General features: G+C 37.2%; 1 protein-coding gene across 6 annotated transcripts in view; it reads left to right on the top strand.

Moving 5' to 3' along the window:
- Nucleotides 1-19660, top strand: part of LOC106174744 (prestin) — an 88851-nt gene that overhangs the window by 7798 nt on the left and 61393 nt on the right. For 4 of the 6 annotated variants that reach the window (XM_087014378.1, XM_087014373.1, XM_087014374.1 and 1 more), the window contains exons 8-12: nucleotides 376-523; nucleotides 749-862; nucleotides 1440-1517; nucleotides 1679-1774; nucleotides 2021-2127. In XM_087014378.1, the coding sequence (XP_086870504.1) occupies nucleotides 376-523; nucleotides 749-862; nucleotides 1440-1517; nucleotides 1679-1774; nucleotides 2021-2127 (543 nt within the window). Of the gene's footprint in view, nucleotides 1-375; nucleotides 524-748; nucleotides 863-1439; nucleotides 1518-1678; nucleotides 1775-2020; nucleotides 2128-2673; nucleotides 2744-3406; nucleotides 3611-4045; nucleotides 4280-4602; nucleotides 4658-4965; nucleotides 5091-5819; nucleotides 6386-19660 lie in introns of those variants that run through there. The other 2 variants (XM_087014376.1, XM_087014377.1) reach the window with 2 other exon arrangements.

Here is a 19660-nt window from a genome sequence, read left to right as displayed (position 1 = left end):
CACGGACTGTGTGTATTTTCGGCTTTAGAACAAACACTGCTACACGTATCGCAGGAAAACACATTCACCGATCTTGATCTCCTCATAACTGCCGTGCTGTTAAATGTATGATTTCAATTTTAATTGGAGTCAATTATATCAATCCATTCACATGATCAAAATTATGTGTGTTATGTATTTTCTGGATATGAATATCCAACTGTATATATACGTTATTCACGAGACGAGATATTAAAGAGAATCGCACAGCCCAGCTGAAATTTAATAAAGTGACTAAGGTATTAAAAAGTTCAATATTTAAGGTATTGCTTATCTTACAAGCTTAACTTATGGAGGCCAATGTAGTGGTGATATGCAGTATGCGTATGCTTCCAGACTTCCACAGCCCAGAGTACCACCTCTAACGTATTTCGGAGATGCCGTTCTGGAATCCATTGTCATAGCAATTGTATCCTACTCTATCAATATATCGCTAGCTAAGATGTTTGCCAAATCAAATGGCTATATCGTGGATGCCAACCAGGTACGTCTCTTCTTAATTTATAGCTTGTCTTTTATCCTGTTTCTCTTTCAAACTCGTACCGGGGTGCCATATACCGTTTTGTCTTTGACTGAGGTAAACCAATATTTTTTTTAAGTCTAGACCGTGCATCTTTCAAGATTGAGTTATTTTATGAAAGTTACGTGAACTCTGGTCCCAGTGTTCCTTTTGGTACATTCCTCGAAAAGTTGTGCCATTTTGTTTCAGGAATTGGTTGCTTACGGACTGATGAATGTTGTTGGGGCCGTCTTCACCTGCTCGTCTCCGGGCGCCGCCATGGGCAGGTCTTGTTTGCAAGAGACTACAGGTGGGAAGACGCAGGTAAAGCAATTCAATACCCGCAAGCATTATATAGAGATTTATTTATTCAACCCGCAAATTCAATTCTAGATAAACAGGACCTATCTGTCTGTCTGTCTGCTACTTTTATTATTTACTTTTATGCCTTATTGCAATCTTAACTTTGTTTGCTCTGTATCTGCCATACACATGTATATTATTATCATGTATAAAGCCATCAGATGTAAAATAAAATAAAGATCACAAAAATTAACATTTATGCTTTTTTCCTAATACAAAAAGTACCAGCACTAAGAAAACGCTAAATAAAAAAACTGTAGAAAGTCGTAAAAGATTAATAAGGTTATAATTAATGATAATAACTAGGGTGAACTAATCCAATTAAAATGGATTTTGAAAACATATTTTCTGAAAGTTAATTAATAATGAAGCCAGTTATCTCGACTTGCTTCGGTTAATCTTGCTTTTTCTAACAATTTAAGGGATTGATCTATTGTAAACATATAAAGGCTAAATAATGATCTGAATATCATCATGTTCGTTTTCCTTCTACCAAACACTGTCTAATTTACAAATGCACACAAAACTTTATTTTCAGGTTGCAAGTGTAATATCTAGCGTCTTCATCCTTATTATCATTTTGTTCGCCGGACCATTGTTTGAAACACTTCCAAAGGTAATTTATGGTAATTTAACCATACAAACACTCGAAATTCTGAATTAGTAGCTCTTTTAGTAGCACACACTCATCCGACGTTCATCCATCTTTCTTTGCCTTTAAAGTAATTAATTTTCTCGTAACTCTAATTAAAGCGATGTTTATTTTTTTACTTCCAGTGTGTTCTTGCCTCCATCATCATGGTGGCTCTGAAAGGCATGTTCCTGCAGGTCAAAAGCATCAAGAGACTGTGGGGGATTTCTAGATTTGATTTTGTAAGCAATAAGGAAAGCTGACGCATTCATATTGTCACACCTAACACACTCGCCTGATAATATATTCCATTTCATACTTGAACACCTAACACACCGAGTCTTAGTGGCTATGTGTCACACAATAATTCTCTCTCTCTCTGTATGTGTGTGTTTGCTAAATTTTCTTCTAAAAATATGTTGATTTTTTTCCATTCCACTTAAAAAACATGCATTCATTTTTAATATGTATCTTTTTTTTTCACGAAGGCCGTCTGGATCGTTACTTTCCTTGGGGTGGTTATCCTTGATTTGAAGTATGGTCTCATGATAGGAGTTGGTTTCTCCCTGCTCACCGTCGTGTTCAGGACACAGTGGTATGACATCTTTACTTTGTATCACCTGACCATGGTATTTTCAACACATCTGCCTAATATATTTTCGACAGTATAGCACTATCAATGTATTATGTAGTACTATTTAATATTTTACCATTATGAAATGGTGTGTATTGAATACTTCATGCTACAAGTGCATTTATTATATTTGAATTTATGGTATATGCCGATAAAATTCCATACATGTGTCAGCCTGTGTATTTAAATAGCGTTTTGACTTTGTCACCTACATTAATTATCGATATCTTTGCATTTTTTTCATAAACCCACAGTGCATTTGTACATAAATTTCTTTAACATTTATCAAAAAGGGAAAAACTTTCGATATACAATATAATTTCGCTGGAAGTAAATTTATTTATTTTTGATTTTGCATGGTGACTGTGGAAAAGTTTTAAACACTCGGCAGCCTATATAGTAAGGATTTTCCAACTCGACAATTAGAAATAAGAGGGCCTTTCCTCTAAGTGAGCTACATGTTGTTGTCTCCATAATATAGTAACACACCTATTTCTTCTATATAAGGCCGTACACGTGTTTGTATGGAAGAGTACCCCACTCGGATATATACAGAGACAGCAATATATACAAGACGGTGAGTATGCTTTAAAAGTGATCAGTTTCAAATATACAGTAGCCCAAAAATCCACAAACACCGTTATTTTGAATTATACTAAAATAACAACAGTAGTTAAGGTTAATATGTTGATGGGTTATGCATCCACCATTTATTGGATTTTTTATATACACAAAAGATTTTCCCACCTCATTACAGAGTTTTTTAAATTATTATTCCTAACCTTTTATATGGTGAGTATGTTTTATTATTTTGATTTTGATATAACTGTTATTCCAACGGAACCAACATACAGTATATGATAACAAAAATATTTTAAGAGACGACACATGTGGTTGCCTACGAGGCATGAGACGGAGGAGGGGGGCTCAATCTTTTGATTTACTGTTTGCTTAAAGCAAACAAAGTTACGGTTTTTAACACCACCATTGAAGATACAATGAACAAAATCGACCTTTTCCCAGAACAAAAAAGCTGTTTTTTTCGGCCCTGAAGTATGGGTAATGCAAAATGTAAAAAGGACGAAATTAAACCTTTGGATGTTTGTTTTTATTATACTGACTGAGAATGTTGACTTGTTTACTGTTGTATTTAGATCACACAGATTGCTTCTTCTTCTTCTGAAAAAAAAAATACTGATCATGATGGTGAAGGAATTTTGTCATATACATGTATATCCAGGTGGAGGAGATTCCAGGTATCAAGATATTCCACTTTGGATCATCTCTGTATTACGCCAACGCTGAACACTTCCGGAGCAAGCTGTACGCAGCTACTGGCTGTGATCCTGCACTCCTGAAAGCGAAACAGATGAAGAGCAAAGAGAAAAGCGAAGCGTTGGAGAAAGAGAGAGAGAAGGAAGAGAAGAAAAGACAAAAAGTAGAGGTTAGATTTCACATAAATATTGGCGTTTATTCAATGATTTATTAACTCCGTCAAAGAGATAAATATTATAATTTGTTGGTCATAATGGTTTCACTCAAAGTAACACAAAGTAAATAACTGGTTTCCATAAACAATTTTGGAAAGGTCGAAGTCGATTTTTGGTGGCGGGCTTTTGTAGAGCTCTATTAATTGGCAATTGGCAATTTGCTATACTAAGCATTATTATTATTATTATTATAATTATTATTATTTCAACGATATTAACCCTCATCTATTCGGATCCGCAATGCCACGCTTTGAATGGAAAATAAATGTGATACCAACTAGTAGTGTGTTCTGGAGAAAAAAAAACGTTCTTACCTTATCTATCAAATACATATATTAGACCAGCATTAACTCTTTAGAATTTTTTACTAAGAGTTGTTATTCATTCAGTGCATTTCTACCACAATAAAGAAGACTACAGAAGTGAACGGTATAAGTAACAGAGGTATGATAGGCCTGTCCAAAGAAGTACTTAGCCTCCACATAGAGGACTTCCAACCTGATGACAAATTACCCTCAGAAGTTAATGAAGAGCTTCCACCTCAGCCCGCTATTCATCATATCATAGTTGACTGTTCCGCCATGGCTTTTGTAGACGCTGTTGGTATCCAGGCTCTGAAACAGGTTAAAGTCACTTCCCCTCTCCTTTCTCTCCCCCTCTCTCTCTCTCGCCTCTCTCTGTCCATTCATAAATACAACAGGTTTGATTGAAACAAAATTGCATATCATGCTGGAAATGATACTGTCCTTTCATCTCGGTATATGATAATTATTTCACTTCTATACCTAACAGTGTGTTTAATTACATGTTTTACTCGTGCGATTGTTTTTTATTGTTACATTGTTCATACTGACCCTTTCAATCTATCATAAAACGGATCAATTAGCTAAAATAAGAAAATAAGCGGAAAGTTAAAACGATTCAATTATTGTTAATTTCATTTCAGATTGTATGTGATTACAAAGACATTGGAGTCCAGGTTGTTTTTGCGCATTGCAGAGGTTTGTTACAACACTGGGATGTACTGTGTAACACGAACTAGTAGAGAATTTAGAAAGCAATATATCTATTTTCTTTAATCTATAGTTTAATCTTTAATTTAATTTTTCTACAGACTTGGATTCTCCAAGAAAACTTACTAATAATATGACAGTATTTGAAGATCTGATTATTGGTTCTTATAATGTAAGCTCAGCTTTTATAAAAAAGTGGTTCATACAAAGGTGAAAATTACTGTCAGTATTAATTATTAATGTTGTAAGTTGACATTGAAAATTCTTATTGTTTCTGTCTTCTGTCTGTCTTGTAGATGAGCTTACTGAGACAGTCCAGAAAAATGTATTCCACGGTGACCAAGACGGAGACGCCATCTATCTTACGGTCCACGACGCCGTACTTGCTGTACTGACAACCGAACTACCCCTGCTTCAGGAGGTATTGTAAACAATTTGACAATTCTGTGTGTGTGGATTGGGGGGGGGGGGGGGGGGGGGGGGGGGGGGGGGGGGGCAGACGGGAGGGGGAGGGGGAGAGAGGGGGGCAGGCGAGGTCTCCACTGCTTCCAGCGTCTCATTGCAGTTTGCAACAGATGACAGTATGTCTGGAATGTTACCCCCTGATATGTACGGGGTGTAGACGTTTTCACCTCTCTGGGGAGGAAACAGCAGTGAAAGCCAGCATATAAACGACATCTTACTGCCAGATCCTTCTGAACCCCACCCAAAAAGATATAAAGAACAGCAAAACGGGGCAATTTTTAATATAAGGCAGAGGATACAGTTCAGATGATCTATGTGGCGCTGAAAACTATAATACGAACAATATATTTTACTACCAGACCCTTCTCCTCCCCAACCACGAAAGATATCACAAAAATGATAAATTTGTCCTCGTCTGCTACTCTACGGGCGAAGAAAAACAGAGCAACAATTGTAAGGGGGTAATATTAACTATGGTGCGCGCTCGGCTGACTGCAATTTAGCGTGAACCCCCAGGGAGTTAGGTCAATCTAAATCTAAATCTAAATCTCTGGATCGATCTTAATCTCTGGGAATGCACCCTTAGTAAAGTGGTCGTGATTGTAAACGAAAACATCTAACTCATAATTGCTGATATGTATTTATTTATTTATTTATTTATTTATTTATTTATATTTATTTTCAGTTAGAAGATGACACCCTCATCACCTCCCATGGTCCAGGAACTGAAGCATCAGTGGCAAAAACAAATGGTTTTTGACGTTTTGAATTATGAGAGTTTTTCGCCAAAGCAATGAAATCGTGTTTTGTTTTGTTTTGTTTCTTTTATCAGACGTTAAACATAATTTTTGAGTAAAATATCACTATACTAAAGGATAATGGGGTACAAACGTTTCATCATGCCTGTGTTTCACGTGTACTTGACGTCGTCAAATTTCCACAGAAAATCCTCATAAAAATTGATGGCCATGGGAATTATTGCATGTGGTCGAGCATGGATTTGACAAAGTTTGTTGGAAACTTTTATTTTATTCTCAAGTGTATGTTTTAAATATATGCCGAGAAGAGACGTCAATATAGCAGTATAACCTATACACATGGCTGGTACCTGAAAATATTTATAGTTTAGTTTTTATGTATTTTGTATTAACCATACGATATTCATATGATGTCTACGTAACGATCACGACAATTTGCATATAACATAGTTGTACTAAAGAATGTTGTTGTAGTAAAATGTGGTATGTGGAAAAACTATATAACAAATTTTTTTCATTGCATTTATAATGCTAATGAAATGGCGTTTTGTATGGTTGTCTTGAATTGAACAGACTTTCTTTATTACTTGCTGCGGGATTTTAATTTCCAAAGGGCTTTTTTTTTTGCGGGGGGGGGGGGGGGGGGGGGGGAGGGGGGGGGGCTCGAATTTCTACGGCGCTACTTTGCACCGTGGACTTCATGAATTGTCTAAAATTACCACCATGACCATTCGTTGGGTAAAAGGACATAACGTGATTTTTGTGAGCCAATGGGATATTCTGAATAGGATAAGGTCTTGTAAATATACAGGCCTACACAACTACCAGACTCGGCACATAAGGATCCGGTATATCGGACCACACTACCCGTTTTCAAGGTGTGTGTCAGATTGCACTTCGGAGTATCATACCACAGAACAAATTTTGTAATACGAGCGCGGGCTGATCCTGTCGGTGTTCTGACTGATAATTTTTATAAAAAGGTTTCAATAATAATAATAATAATAATAATGACGTATTTTAAATATGCAAAAAGCAAGTATTTTAACAACCATATATTGCACCTATCCAACTTGGACACACATCATGATATACACATTGACACCATATTTTTTCACAGACACTAAAATTTCAAGAACAGCTTTATGCCAAGTCACCAAATAAGCGATCTAATTTCTTAATAAAAATGTCCTTTTTCATCGATATGCATAACCATTTTCTAGTACATGGTATTTACACACCAAGACACGCGCGTGTAAATAATGTATATACATGGTTAATGGGAAAGGAAAAGAAATTACTAGATGAAATAAAGTACTAAAATCAGCACATCATTTCATATACAAATATACAAAAAAAACTATGTTTAAATAATTGAGTCAAAATAAAATGTCATAACCAACCTGTGTGTCTAGACATGATATGGACCTATTATATCTGTATAGTTGGTTATTGAAAAAAAATGTATCAATTATTGACAATTGTATCAAATATACCAGCAACTGCGGAAGGATGACAATAAGATACAATGTAACATTCCAACCGATTCCTCTTCATATTTCCACACCATTCAGGTCAACATTTCGTAGATATTAAGTTATGATTACTGGTAGATCAAGACATGCTTTAGCATTACATGGTGATTACAATATCAATACAGTACTACAGTAATAAAATCAATGAATAAACATCACTTTTGGCTTGTACCAGTATATGTGTGAAATTTCACTCTCATTTTTATAGGTTTAGATTTCAGATTTTTGTGTTTTGATAGCAAGTAAGTAGTGCTTCTCCTCCTAACTTTCACGCATCTAGGCACACTTCGCATTTAAGGCTGCCATCTGGCTGCGGGAGACTCTCCTCAAGGAAATTACTCCTAAGATCCCAATATGATACATACTGGTAAGAGCGGACAATGGCTTCTATCAGCTCACTGAGGCGATCAACTCTGCCCAGGATATTATTGCCCATGTCAATCCACATTCCAGTATGCTCTGACACTGTACTGAGAGATTGTATCAATGCTTTCAGTGGACTGGTGATACCGTTGTACGTACCCAAGTTATTGCCCCAGAATAAAAAGTGTGTTAGCTTAGTGGTGTGTATCACACCTTGACTCAGTTCACGCACGGCTTTACAGACATCCTGACATGTTTGGTATTGTTTTGTACTGGTATCTTCCCCCCAAGGACACAGACACCAGTTAGACCCACAAAAGGTTTTATAATTGAACACACGCATCAGTGTCAGGTATTTCAGCCCTCTCACATGGTGAAGGTTCCTCCCAAGAAGTTGTACACACAAGGGCTGAAGTTGACCATTAATATCTATATGAGTCAAATCATGACTGGTATTAGGTAGTGTCCCTAGTGGAGGAAGTGATCTCCCTTTAACACGAATGTACTTCAAGTGCCGCATCTGTTTGATCACGGGGGTGACTTGACTATCTATGTCATGAACATCCAGATTTAGCAGTTTTCCAGGGTTAGGTATTGAAAAGAGAGCTCCACAATTTATATCTAATATAAGTGTTTGAAGGTTAGGAGCTTTTGATAAAATATTATTTAAGGCACATGTGCAATCACCACAAGTGTGAATACCTCTCCCCCAATATACCTCTAGTAGTTCCTCGAACACGTCACACTTACTAAGTAAAGATAATAGTTTGTGCTGTGTTTCCCATCTATCAGTCACAGAACTACAGTGATTTACAAAGACAGCATTCACACATTTGAAGATACCAGAATATATCTGTGGGCTGCACATTAAACTCTCTACACTGTCATACAAAACCTGCTGGAGTTTGGGATCAGAGTGATGAAATGATCCACGTATGCAAAGTGCCTTGTGCCAGGAGATAAGCTCAGGGGGCAGCACTGTTTCCTGGGGACAGTGGGCATACCAGTGTTCTAGGAGGAGATCACTACACCACTCGTTTAACCTGTTAACAAGTATATACCTGTTACTAATCTCATAGCTAACAGGCACCTTAAAGGCTTCATAATTTTCTTTCAAAAATTCGCCCTGAAAAGATTTAGCTTTACTTAGCACTTTGGCAGTCGCTCTCCTAGATAACCCACACAAAAAGCGCAGCACAAAGTCCATGTCATAGAGTTTGTCAAGGGTGTCAAATTTTTCCAAAAAAAGATCTAAGGTAATACTATCACTTTTGTCTAATGTCCTCGCCAGGTATTTTGCCGCAAAAAACTCCTGGATGGTTTTATGTGGAAAAGTTACCTCGTGTTTAACATCAAGGTTACTGTGTATCTTAGACTTGTTGAGGAGACCTAAACTGTACAATTCGCTTATATCTGGGATTCTCTGCAAGTCCTTTTCATTAAATTTAAGACCCCCATCTGGTTTCACCAGCCCATCGTAAGCCAGCTTACCAAGGCTGATAAATGTTTCCTCAGATTTTCTAATAAGTTCTTCTGTTTCATCCTGTGTCCTGATGTCGTATCTTCGTCTTAAAAGGAACTGTATTAGTTTACTGTAAAGCAATGAATATGACGCTGGGAGGGATTTTGTCTTGGCGTCACTTTCCTGATCCTGTTTCCACATGAGACAAACAAACAGTAAAAGTATTGGAATCCTCACCAGAGACATCAGCTTCTTTTCCTCTATGTAGCCTACGAGACCGTTCCCTATGGACCCTAACTTCTTCTGATAACCAAGAAAGTTCAGACTCTTTAAATAGACTGACTTCAGTTCTAAGTACTCATCATATGTCTGTTCATCATTAAAGAATTTAGCAACATATTCAGCTATATTCTCTTCTCTTAGTCCAATGATTTCACACACACTGTCCATTATTCTTCTGTTCAGTTTTTCTGCCTTCCACGGACGTGTTGTGACGACGGTGCACACATCCTGGTATCGTCTTCGGTAAATGATGTCTGTGATTTCTTTGGAAGTGTTGATATCATATTCATCATAACCATCGAAGACCAACAGAACATGGTCAGTGTCAAAGTCTAGAGCTTGCATGACTTCATCTGTCACTGCTTTCCTATTTTGTGCGGAACAAGAGATTTGCGCTTCAATTGCTTCCTTCAGTGTTTGACCGGGCTGAATGCTTCGTAGATTTAGAATTAAAAGATGTTCAAATTTCGCAAGCACTTCATTACATTTTCCTAAACCCAGTGTGGTATTTGCCCAGTCTGTTGCCATCTTCTGTGTGAATGTGGTTTTGCCGATGCCTGCCTTTCCTCTTACCAATATTCTCTTTGGTGGCTTTCCTTGTTCGGTATCTTTAAATATTGATGTATAGCTCTGGATTGGAACAGAACTAGAACGTGACGGTTTCCGTTCCTCTTGTAGCCACTGCAGGTTAACATAGACGTCATCTATGTGCATTGTGTCGTCGGGGTCCCAGGGAAGACGCTGTATTTCACTCATGTATTTAATGTAGAAAGACGCTATTTGATTTTTACCACTGCAAGCAGTCGCTTTTTCTGCTAAAGAATCTGCAAGTTCTTTCTTGTTGTGTTTTCTCAACACTTCAACAAATGTTTCAAATGCACGAGGACCACATTCGGGTAGAATACACAGAAATTTATTAGCTTGACTTTCTATTGTTTCTTCAGCCATTACCTTTCCTGCAATGTCTTTAGTGAATATGTTCATGGCTACCATGTCCCGAATGAAGTCCTCAACTCGGAGATTTTCTACAAGCAATGGCCTCATTTTCACCAACAGATTTTTGTGCGTTGGACTCATTACAGGTGTCTGAAAATGGAAAATAATTTCAAAGTTCATTTAGATAATATGAAATTTTAAAACGTGGTGTAACCAATGATTATACATGTATTGCCTTATATATGACGTCAACTATTCGTAAAATCTGGCTGACAGTATTTAGTGCGTGCAGTGTTAAAATTGTTATTCAGGGTCTGCAGGCATACGTACAGCCCCTCACACTACAAACAATCCCTGCATTTACATATTACGTGGGCATGGAAGTTTAGGAAAGTTTGATATCTTTGTATTCAAACATTCATGAAATTGTTAAGTGATCATAACAAGTTGTTGAGCACAATGTAGAGCGACGGATATTAAATGTACATTACCTGATAGCAGGTATCTGACTTCCCTGTTTGAAGTTTAGTGCCTGAAAAGAAACATATTCTATAGAAAAAAACAGTATCGTCAATATTATAAGTATGTTTCCGGTCTTTACAACTTAGAATCTAAACTATGACATTATTAACAATGTACACTCTTGCCCAAAATGGTTGGTACACGGACATTTTGGGATGCATATCGCCCTGTTTCTTTCATTATTATTAATATTACCAAATTAATACTGTTTATATTGTTAAATATGTGAAGCTGGAGGATTGGTAAAGTCAAGGAGAAACAACCAATGCAAATGTGGAAAAAGCGTTCATTTATTTAGGGTTTTTTTTTCATGCCCCCCAGAAGAGTACTTTTTACATAACAGTACCAAGTGAAAAAGCTCGGGGTGGGCATACCCGCTATTCAGATTAATGAACTCTGAAGATGTTTCTTGACAATTTCCCCTAATTTCATATTGATTGTCAATCACAGTACAAATTTATGTTTAATTTTTCACTTGGCACTGTTATGTAAAAAAAAGTACTCCTTTTGGGGGCATGAGAAAAAACCCTAAATAAATGAACGCTTTTTTTCACATTTGCATTGGTTGTTTCTCCATGACTTCACTAATTCTCCAGATTCACATATTTCACAATATAAACAGTATTAACTTGATAAGATAATTAATAATGAAAGAAACAGGGCGATATGCATCCCGAAATTTCCGTGTACCAACCATTTTGGGCAAGAGTGTATTTCACACTAGTATCCATTCATGTAATTATAGGACATTCTAAGCTCAGTCTACCAAACTAAATTAACCACTATATATATAAGATATATCTATATAAATATCTTTGATTTTCAATATTTACACTGTATAATACAAACAATTATTAAAATAGTAAGAAAAGGTGCATAGAACATATTTTTCTAATTGGTTTCTAGTGTAATAGAATATACATTGTAAAAGGACTCGTTTCTCGTTACTGTGGTAATTTGGACCATTATAACAGCCAAACTAAAAGGGGAAACTTCATTTGTATATCTTACTTTTAGTTTAGAAGTCAATGTAAAATTATGTGGCCCATGATGATGGCAAATATTTAATGGTCATGAAATAGCCTTAAGTGACAACACACAAACGCGCGCGTTCACAAAAACACACGTTCACATGCACAAACATGAATACACGCACGTTCGCACATGTGTGCGTGCGGATACACATAAAACACCACACAAACACGCATTATAAAACTATACCTGCACTGTGGCCCACATCACCATTGGTAGCAGTAGACTCTGTACATTTAGTCTGTGTAATTTCCTCTTCTGTTGATAAGGGAGGACTCAGATGCTGAGTCTCCATCACTTGGCTGACAACTCCCATCAATGAAGGGCTGTGCTGCGGATTTGAAGCCACTGTTCGAAATAAATAAAATGGAAAGTAGACTAAATATTCCATAGCATTATTAAAAATCGAGAAGCAAGTGCCTTTTTTACAAAAACAATACAGGTAAAAAGAAACTAGACTCAGTGTTAAGAAAAAAATATTCATTATCTTGGTAGTTGGATCGTAAACGAAACTTATCAAACACAAGCCGAAAATCTTTCATACCGTCAGCTTACAGCCAGCCTGGACGTATGCCTTCATCAGACAGATGTGAGATTTTGTATAACGTTATGAAAGATTTGCTGCTTGTGTTTGATAATTTTAATTTATTATGGCCTAAGTGTTGTTCTTTACGGACATGTCTGTGCATGTGTGATCACCACAGAATCCGCATTGTTTGCACAGGGGGATGGAGATGAGAGGAGGGGTGGGCTCGGCGTTTGCATATGCAATATCGGGGGAGAATGCCTGGAGATTTCCGGGTGGCTTTCTATGCTTTACAGTCATGAAAATATTAAATCAAACAAAATCTTGGTAATCATAAAGCAATAATAAAATGCTACTTCAGCAATCTAGGACAAGGTGTCAGACATAAAGAAGTCAGACCTGGGAGATGACGATATGTCAATATTAAATAGATATAAAATATCCGATTATTCTTTACGTTTTACTTGCCACAGAAGAATTTTATGACATTTAATTGTGTACCAATTAACTGAGTTAGAGGAAACATATAAAAGAACAAGATGCATACCTTTTGTGGTATGAACACGCTTATCTTGTCCAAGACACAGTTTCCTCAGTTCCGATTGACCATCAAGCAACTGTGTGATCCCTTCTGACACTCTCTTAAATCCAGCTTCCATTTTATCATCCACATCTTTGTCATAATCGCTCCATTCTGCCATAATGCCCTGGTATTTCTTGAGTAAATCAGCATCAAGTGGTTCAGACAAGATGGCATCATAGTCCTCATTTGTGAACCTACTGGAGAGAGCCAAGAGATTGGATTTTAACCCTGAAAAATGTGTACTGAAATCTTGACCGCTGATCGCTGCCTTGTTTGCATGGCCATACACGGTATTTCGATATCTTTTAACTCGTCCTATAGTGGCTTCTGTTGATGTGTCTGTGTCAGAGGGGTTGTCCCATGCATTAAACTGAGGACGGGGGTTCAACGAGGTGATATTCCTCAGCAGAAGCACAGTCAGTGTGAGGTCTAAATCACCAACAGTTACTGATGTGGAGGGATTCCCAGCAGGATACAGCTGTTTCCGTTGGTGGTGATTAAATACCTTTGGTGATAATCCAAACAGTGTTGCCCTGACAGTTGCATCACCAAGCACCTTGTTCAACAACCCTGTGTTGGGGTCAAATAAATTGGGATACTTTTTTCTCAGCTCTTTCTGGAGAACATCCTGCACTACTTTCAGGGCATAATCTACAATAAGAATGCTCATGCGAAAGAAGTTCTCCTGGTCTGAATCGGTGTTTGTTTTTGCTGTTGCCATGGTGCTTGTCACTAAGACTCGCTCCCCTGCCTCATCTAGAATGTAAAGACTAAGTCAACACACGCCTCATGTTCAAAATCCCATAATTCTGTACGTAAATTATTTATATTTCTAATATGTTCAATAAGAATTAACTTAAAACGAGCATGTTTTATTAATTATGCTTCCATTCAAACTTCAATTTAATATTGATGTTACAATGTGTACATTCTAAATGGATGTCTGCTTTTATGTTCACACCTGAACTCACAAACCTTTTCCGACTCGAGGTCGTCGATTACATGCACCCATATAGAATATTTCTATATTTCTTAGATATCGGTAATTGATACTCTAATTTCATAATCCAATATAAAAGGCCACATTTCCATCAACACCGTGAAGTGCTAGAGTATGGATAAGCAGAAGTTGTCCTCTGGACCGACAACATGTAAATTAAGTTGAATCACAAGCGGTGAATACTTTATTCGTCTCTGATACTCCTATCCAGAGGTTCAAAATGACTTTATCTTCACGGATGCTAATAAAATATACATTCAAACTACAATATGTATGTAAAACGATGAACTGTTTAATACAAAATAAGATTTGCGTTTCAAGAAACAGAGCTACTATTTCGTGAATATACCGAATAAAGGGCAGAAAAAAACTTTTACCTGCTTTTTATATTATATTCATTTTAATATCAGTTTAAATAATTTTATCAATCAATCAAATGCCGTGAAGCTGCTCCGTAATGGTGTATACAGTAAAACCGCGGAGAAGGAGGTTCTCTATTCCGGTTCAAACAGAAATACAACGTCCTCCAGGTCCGCCTTGCGTGTTAAGTTAATAAACGCATTTTAAATCCATTTATGTAGCCAAATGTTCACAAGCACAACGAAGCTCTGTTTTTGCTCCAAATTAAGTAGGATAAGTCCATATGACTGAAATTGTCATTTATTAATGACGAAAACTAATAAGATACAAAGTTACAAAACCGGGGAGATAATAAACATCCCCCAAACTATATAAGTGCTAAATATAAAAATAATAAAGTATGTTAATAAAATGTAACCAGGATTAATTATGAAAAATATGAGAAATCACAACAGCTATAGGAGCAAAAAGTTGGCGCAAATGAAAATAAAAGGATTAAAACTAATAAGATACAAAGTTACAAAACCGGGGAGATAATAAACATCCCCCAAACTATATAAGTGCTAAATATAAAAATAATAAAGTATGTTAAGAAATGTAACCAGGATTAATTATGAAAAATATGAGAAATCACAACAGCTATAGGAGCAAAAAGTTGGCGCAAATGAAAATAAAAGGCTTATGAAAAATATGAGAAATCACAACAGCTATAGGGGCAAAAAGTTGGCGCAAATGGTTGGCGCAAATGAAAAGAAAAGGCAAAAGGCACATTCTAAAGCCGGCCTAGGCTGAGAGCGAGCTACGCAACCCCTACCTTTTTAGGACGGGGACGTAGGTTTCCTCATTGCTCTGACAGCCCAATCATAGAGTTGTCTCTCTTGGCCTACGTACTGCCTCATATGCCCTGCATAGTACATTTACCTAACTATAGTTTTAAAGTAATAATCTCACATGTATGATATATATCAATAAACAAATGATAACCAGATAATCTGAAATGACTAATTAATGTGCCAAATGAGTTATAGCTAACAAGCATAAATACAACCATGTTACATTGAGCCAATGCTCAAATCTGCTTCATTAGTCATGGAAAGAGAAAAAAAATATGGGGGGGGGGGGGTTGAATAAGTTTACCAAACATCACCTCAAAATTTTTACTCCTGAATAATGCACTTCTTAATGTTGTGAATTTTACGAGAAAAGTGAGGGAGAGCATTAACTGTCTCCTGAATAACTGAACTCATATGCCTCTGATAAGCAGGCCTACCAGAGGCAAAGTGGCACTGTCCAAATAGGTGCCCCCCTTAATTATGTCACACAGGTGCCGCTTGAAAGTAAATAAGTCTAAGTGTTAAAAACACCACAAGGATGAAGGCAGGTGTTAGGGGAGGGTGGAGGGTGTACAAATAACAATAAAGAAACGTAAGTAATAATACAGTGTAGCTGCTAAAACTGCGGGTAAATATATCCGCAGCTACAAAGCTGAATGACTTCTAACTGAATGCAGCTCGATGGAATTAATCTCCAAAACATCTTTCATAGAATATACTTGTGTGTGCCTTGATACACAGCAGCTAAGACATTCCTTAACCCTGGACATCTGTTAACACCTTGTCTTGGTCAACTACTTAAGGTCAAAATGTGCAGACACAAGACCCAAACAAAACGTTGATGTATTACCAAAAAGTTAATAGCACCACTAAAACAAACTATTTGCTACATAAATACAATTAATTCTCTTAATTGTAGTTTTATGTAGCCAAATGTTCACAAGCACAACGAAGCTCTGTTTTTGCTCCAAATTAAGTAGGATAAGTCCATATGACTGAAATTGTCATTTATTAATGACGAAAACTAATAAGATACAAAGTTACAAAACCGGGGAGATAATAAACATCCCCCAAACTATATAAGTGCTAAATATAAAAATAATAAAGTATGTTAATGAAATGTAACCAGGATTAATTATGAAAAATATGAGAAATCACAACAGCTATAGGAGCAAAAAGTTGGCGCAAATGAAAATAAAAGGCCATATGATGTGAGAGAAGCTCACATCCCCGCCAACCGAGGAGAGCTTGTGAAAAAAAAATGGAATGATAAACAACATCTGACATTATATCTGAATCCTATGTGCTACTAAAAAAAAAATATATATATATATATATATATATATCCCATGAAGAACTAGCTACAGGTGAATGAGGGATAGGAAGAGAAACTGGCAACCATGAATAAAATTAAGGGAGCCAAATAAGGCAGTAAAATGGTGATCCCACCCTGTAATTTTTTTTTTTTTTTTGAAACATGAAACACACATAATTATAAAAGCAATACCGCTATATAACTATCCTGAAAAAGCAAGGGCTTTGGATAATTACGAAGAAACATAAGAATAAGTGACCGGTGTTCCATCAATAAACTGAAATAAAGGACCTAACATATGCGTAAAAGTTCGTCGATAATAGAAGAAGGCTTGCACTTGGCAAAGGAGAGGGCGAGATGTACCTGTCGGACTCAAACAGCTGAGATAACGAAAAATTCAAAGCAAGAACTATAGGAAACGGTTCTTTAACTGTGATATGCCAAAGTGCAACAACCGCAACCCATTCATAAAGAATCACTGACAGCCAAAGACCGCCGCATAACCTATTGACCCCGAGGCATTTGTAAACAAGTGTAAGGTATCTGACGATTGTCATGATGAAGGCAGCAGGACCGATTTTCCATTAAGTGATGTGAAAAATGAAGCCACATGCCTAGGTCCGCTCTTGCTTCACTATTGAGTCGAATATAATGACGGGGGCGCCTAACACCAACAGTTAAATGAATTTAGCGGCGTAAGAAAGCCCTGCCCGGCACTACGCCTAAGCATGCAAAGTTTAAAACCCATAAGGGATGTAACTCTTTCAATTGTACCTATGCTCCTTTGAGAAAGCTAGGAAACTAAAACATAACAATTTTCCAATTTGTCCTGTGGCACACGACCTACTAGCGAATCTATTTCAACACCGCAATTAGTTGAACAAGTGGTCGGAATAAAGTTTTTTTTTTTTTTTTTTTTTTTTTTTTTTTTTTTTTTTTTTAGCCATTAATGGGAACCTTACTCCGTTTGCATAATGCAAGAAAATTTTGTAAATTAAGTTTTGTAAGTTATTGGAAATGGGGGTCCAATGAAAGAAAAATCATCCAATAAATAGGATATGGCCGAGGCATGAATTTTTTTTTTTTTTTTTTTTTTTTTTTTTTAAACATCCATTTTAGAGCTGTGCTCAGTGATTAAATATTTGGCACGAACGACTTGCACCCATTGGCAGACATGTTTCAAATTAAATAATTCATTCCAAGAAAAACAAAGAAGATGATAAACCAAAAGGCTAAGAGCTGAAATGCGGAAAACATCTAGAATGTCAGACCTAGCTAAAAGAGCACCAGGGCCGAAATGTTGGACATGGGCGATAATAGTATAATATATTGAGTTGTACAGAAAATACTCTGGGTATATTAGAATTAACCGAGTCCAGGTGGGGATAAGAAAGGTCGCGAATAACACGGAATTTATAAGGTTCAGATTTAGTAATAATGTGTAATGGTGAACATTTAAAATATGGAAGAGGGAGAAAAAATTGGGCCAGCAATCCGCCCAGAGGATAAACCTGATTAATATAATCCAAAATCGCTTCAGGATGAGTACGGGCTGATAAAAGATTATGAAATGCGTGAATGCTAGGAGTGGTGGTGCAATGAAGGCAGGAACCCTTGGAAATATATTGATGAGAAAATCACCTGATGAGGATCCTAACCTTAAGTACCAATTGTAACAGGGAATGGGTAATTGGAGTTGTTAGACAATGTTGTAGGCGGGGTCTGTAACTGGGCGTGGGATGTGGGGCAATCGATTTTAGGATGGGATCCCAGTACTGGCAACAGTGCTAAATTAGCATAGACTAAAGGTGCATTACTCCCTTTTATAAAAAGCAAAAAAAAAGATGCCTAGACGAAAGGGACGTAGAAAAGGGGGGGGGGGGGTATTCATGGTTGCCACTTTTAACGGTAACACGGGGATAACTTATCCCACGGGACCAGTAGTGTTGGTCGTAAGTTGCAAAAGGCGTCATCATAAAGACGCCAATCATTAGCATAAGGAGCTTCTTAATGTTCTAATAGATAAGCCGTACGTAAGTAAGTTTACAGAATCATATAAATTTTTTGTTAGAAAATCGCTGAAAACAAAAAAAAAAAAAAAAAAAAAAAAAAAAAAAAAAAAAAAAAACTTCAGTCCAAAGGTAAAGGGAAATCAGCGATTTTTACGAGGGCATGTGGATCACTTCCAATTTCATCGGCTGGACCCGTGTGTTTACAGTGTCGAGAGTCTGCTGATACTGGGTACAGGGTATCTGCTTCTGAACGTTAGTCTCTTGCAGGGAGGAGTCGGGAGAAGGAGAAGCGCACGGCATTACTGTGCCGGTGTGACTCGGCTTCTTTCCACCAGGAGCAGTGGATGCAGGAGCCAATCGCCGTTTGCTGGATAATGAGCGCGCATTGGAGACAACCGACATCCTGGACCGCTTACGGTACTCCACCCGGAAGGCATGGTAACATAAAAACAAAGGAAACTAAGAAGACCGAAGGCAGTTGCATTTATATATAAGACAATGCAGTAATAAAAATTTCCCGGGCCAGGTAATTCAAGTAAGTAAGCGGAATAAGTAATATGAATAAAATATACACTTGTACAGAGAACATATAAACCCGGCATAAACCCAACGAATAGCCTGGGTAGATATGGCATGAACCATATTGATATAAGAAGTGCAAAAAATTTTAAACATCTCCTAGTCCGCCGCCAGAGAAAATCCATGCAGGCAACAGCCTCAGCTTAGCCGTGCACGTAAAAACAGGGATATCTGGAAAACCGACTAGGCAACGAACATATAGCTGGGTGACTCCCCAGAATAGGGGCATTACAGCTCCCAAAAAATTAAAACCTAGTATACCAGATACCACAAAGGGCTCTCACTACTAGGCAAACAGTTAAAAACCTGGGAATACACCCATAACCTAGTATACCAGATACCACCAAAGGGCTCTCACTACTAGGCAAACAGTTAAAAACCTGGGAAATACACCCAGAACCTAGTATACCAGATACCACCAAAGGGCT

The sequence above is a fragment of the Lingula anatina genome, chromosome 6 (assembly GCF_051362555.1).
Source record: "Lingula anatina isolate TDL-2025a chromosome 6, LinAna3.0, whole genome shotgun sequence".
Lineage (NCBI taxonomy): Eukaryota > Metazoa > Brachiopoda > Lingulata > Lingulida > Lingulidae > Lingula > Lingula anatina.
Note: the sequence above shows the minus strand (reverse complement) of the source record. Positions and strands in the feature narration are given on the sequence as shown.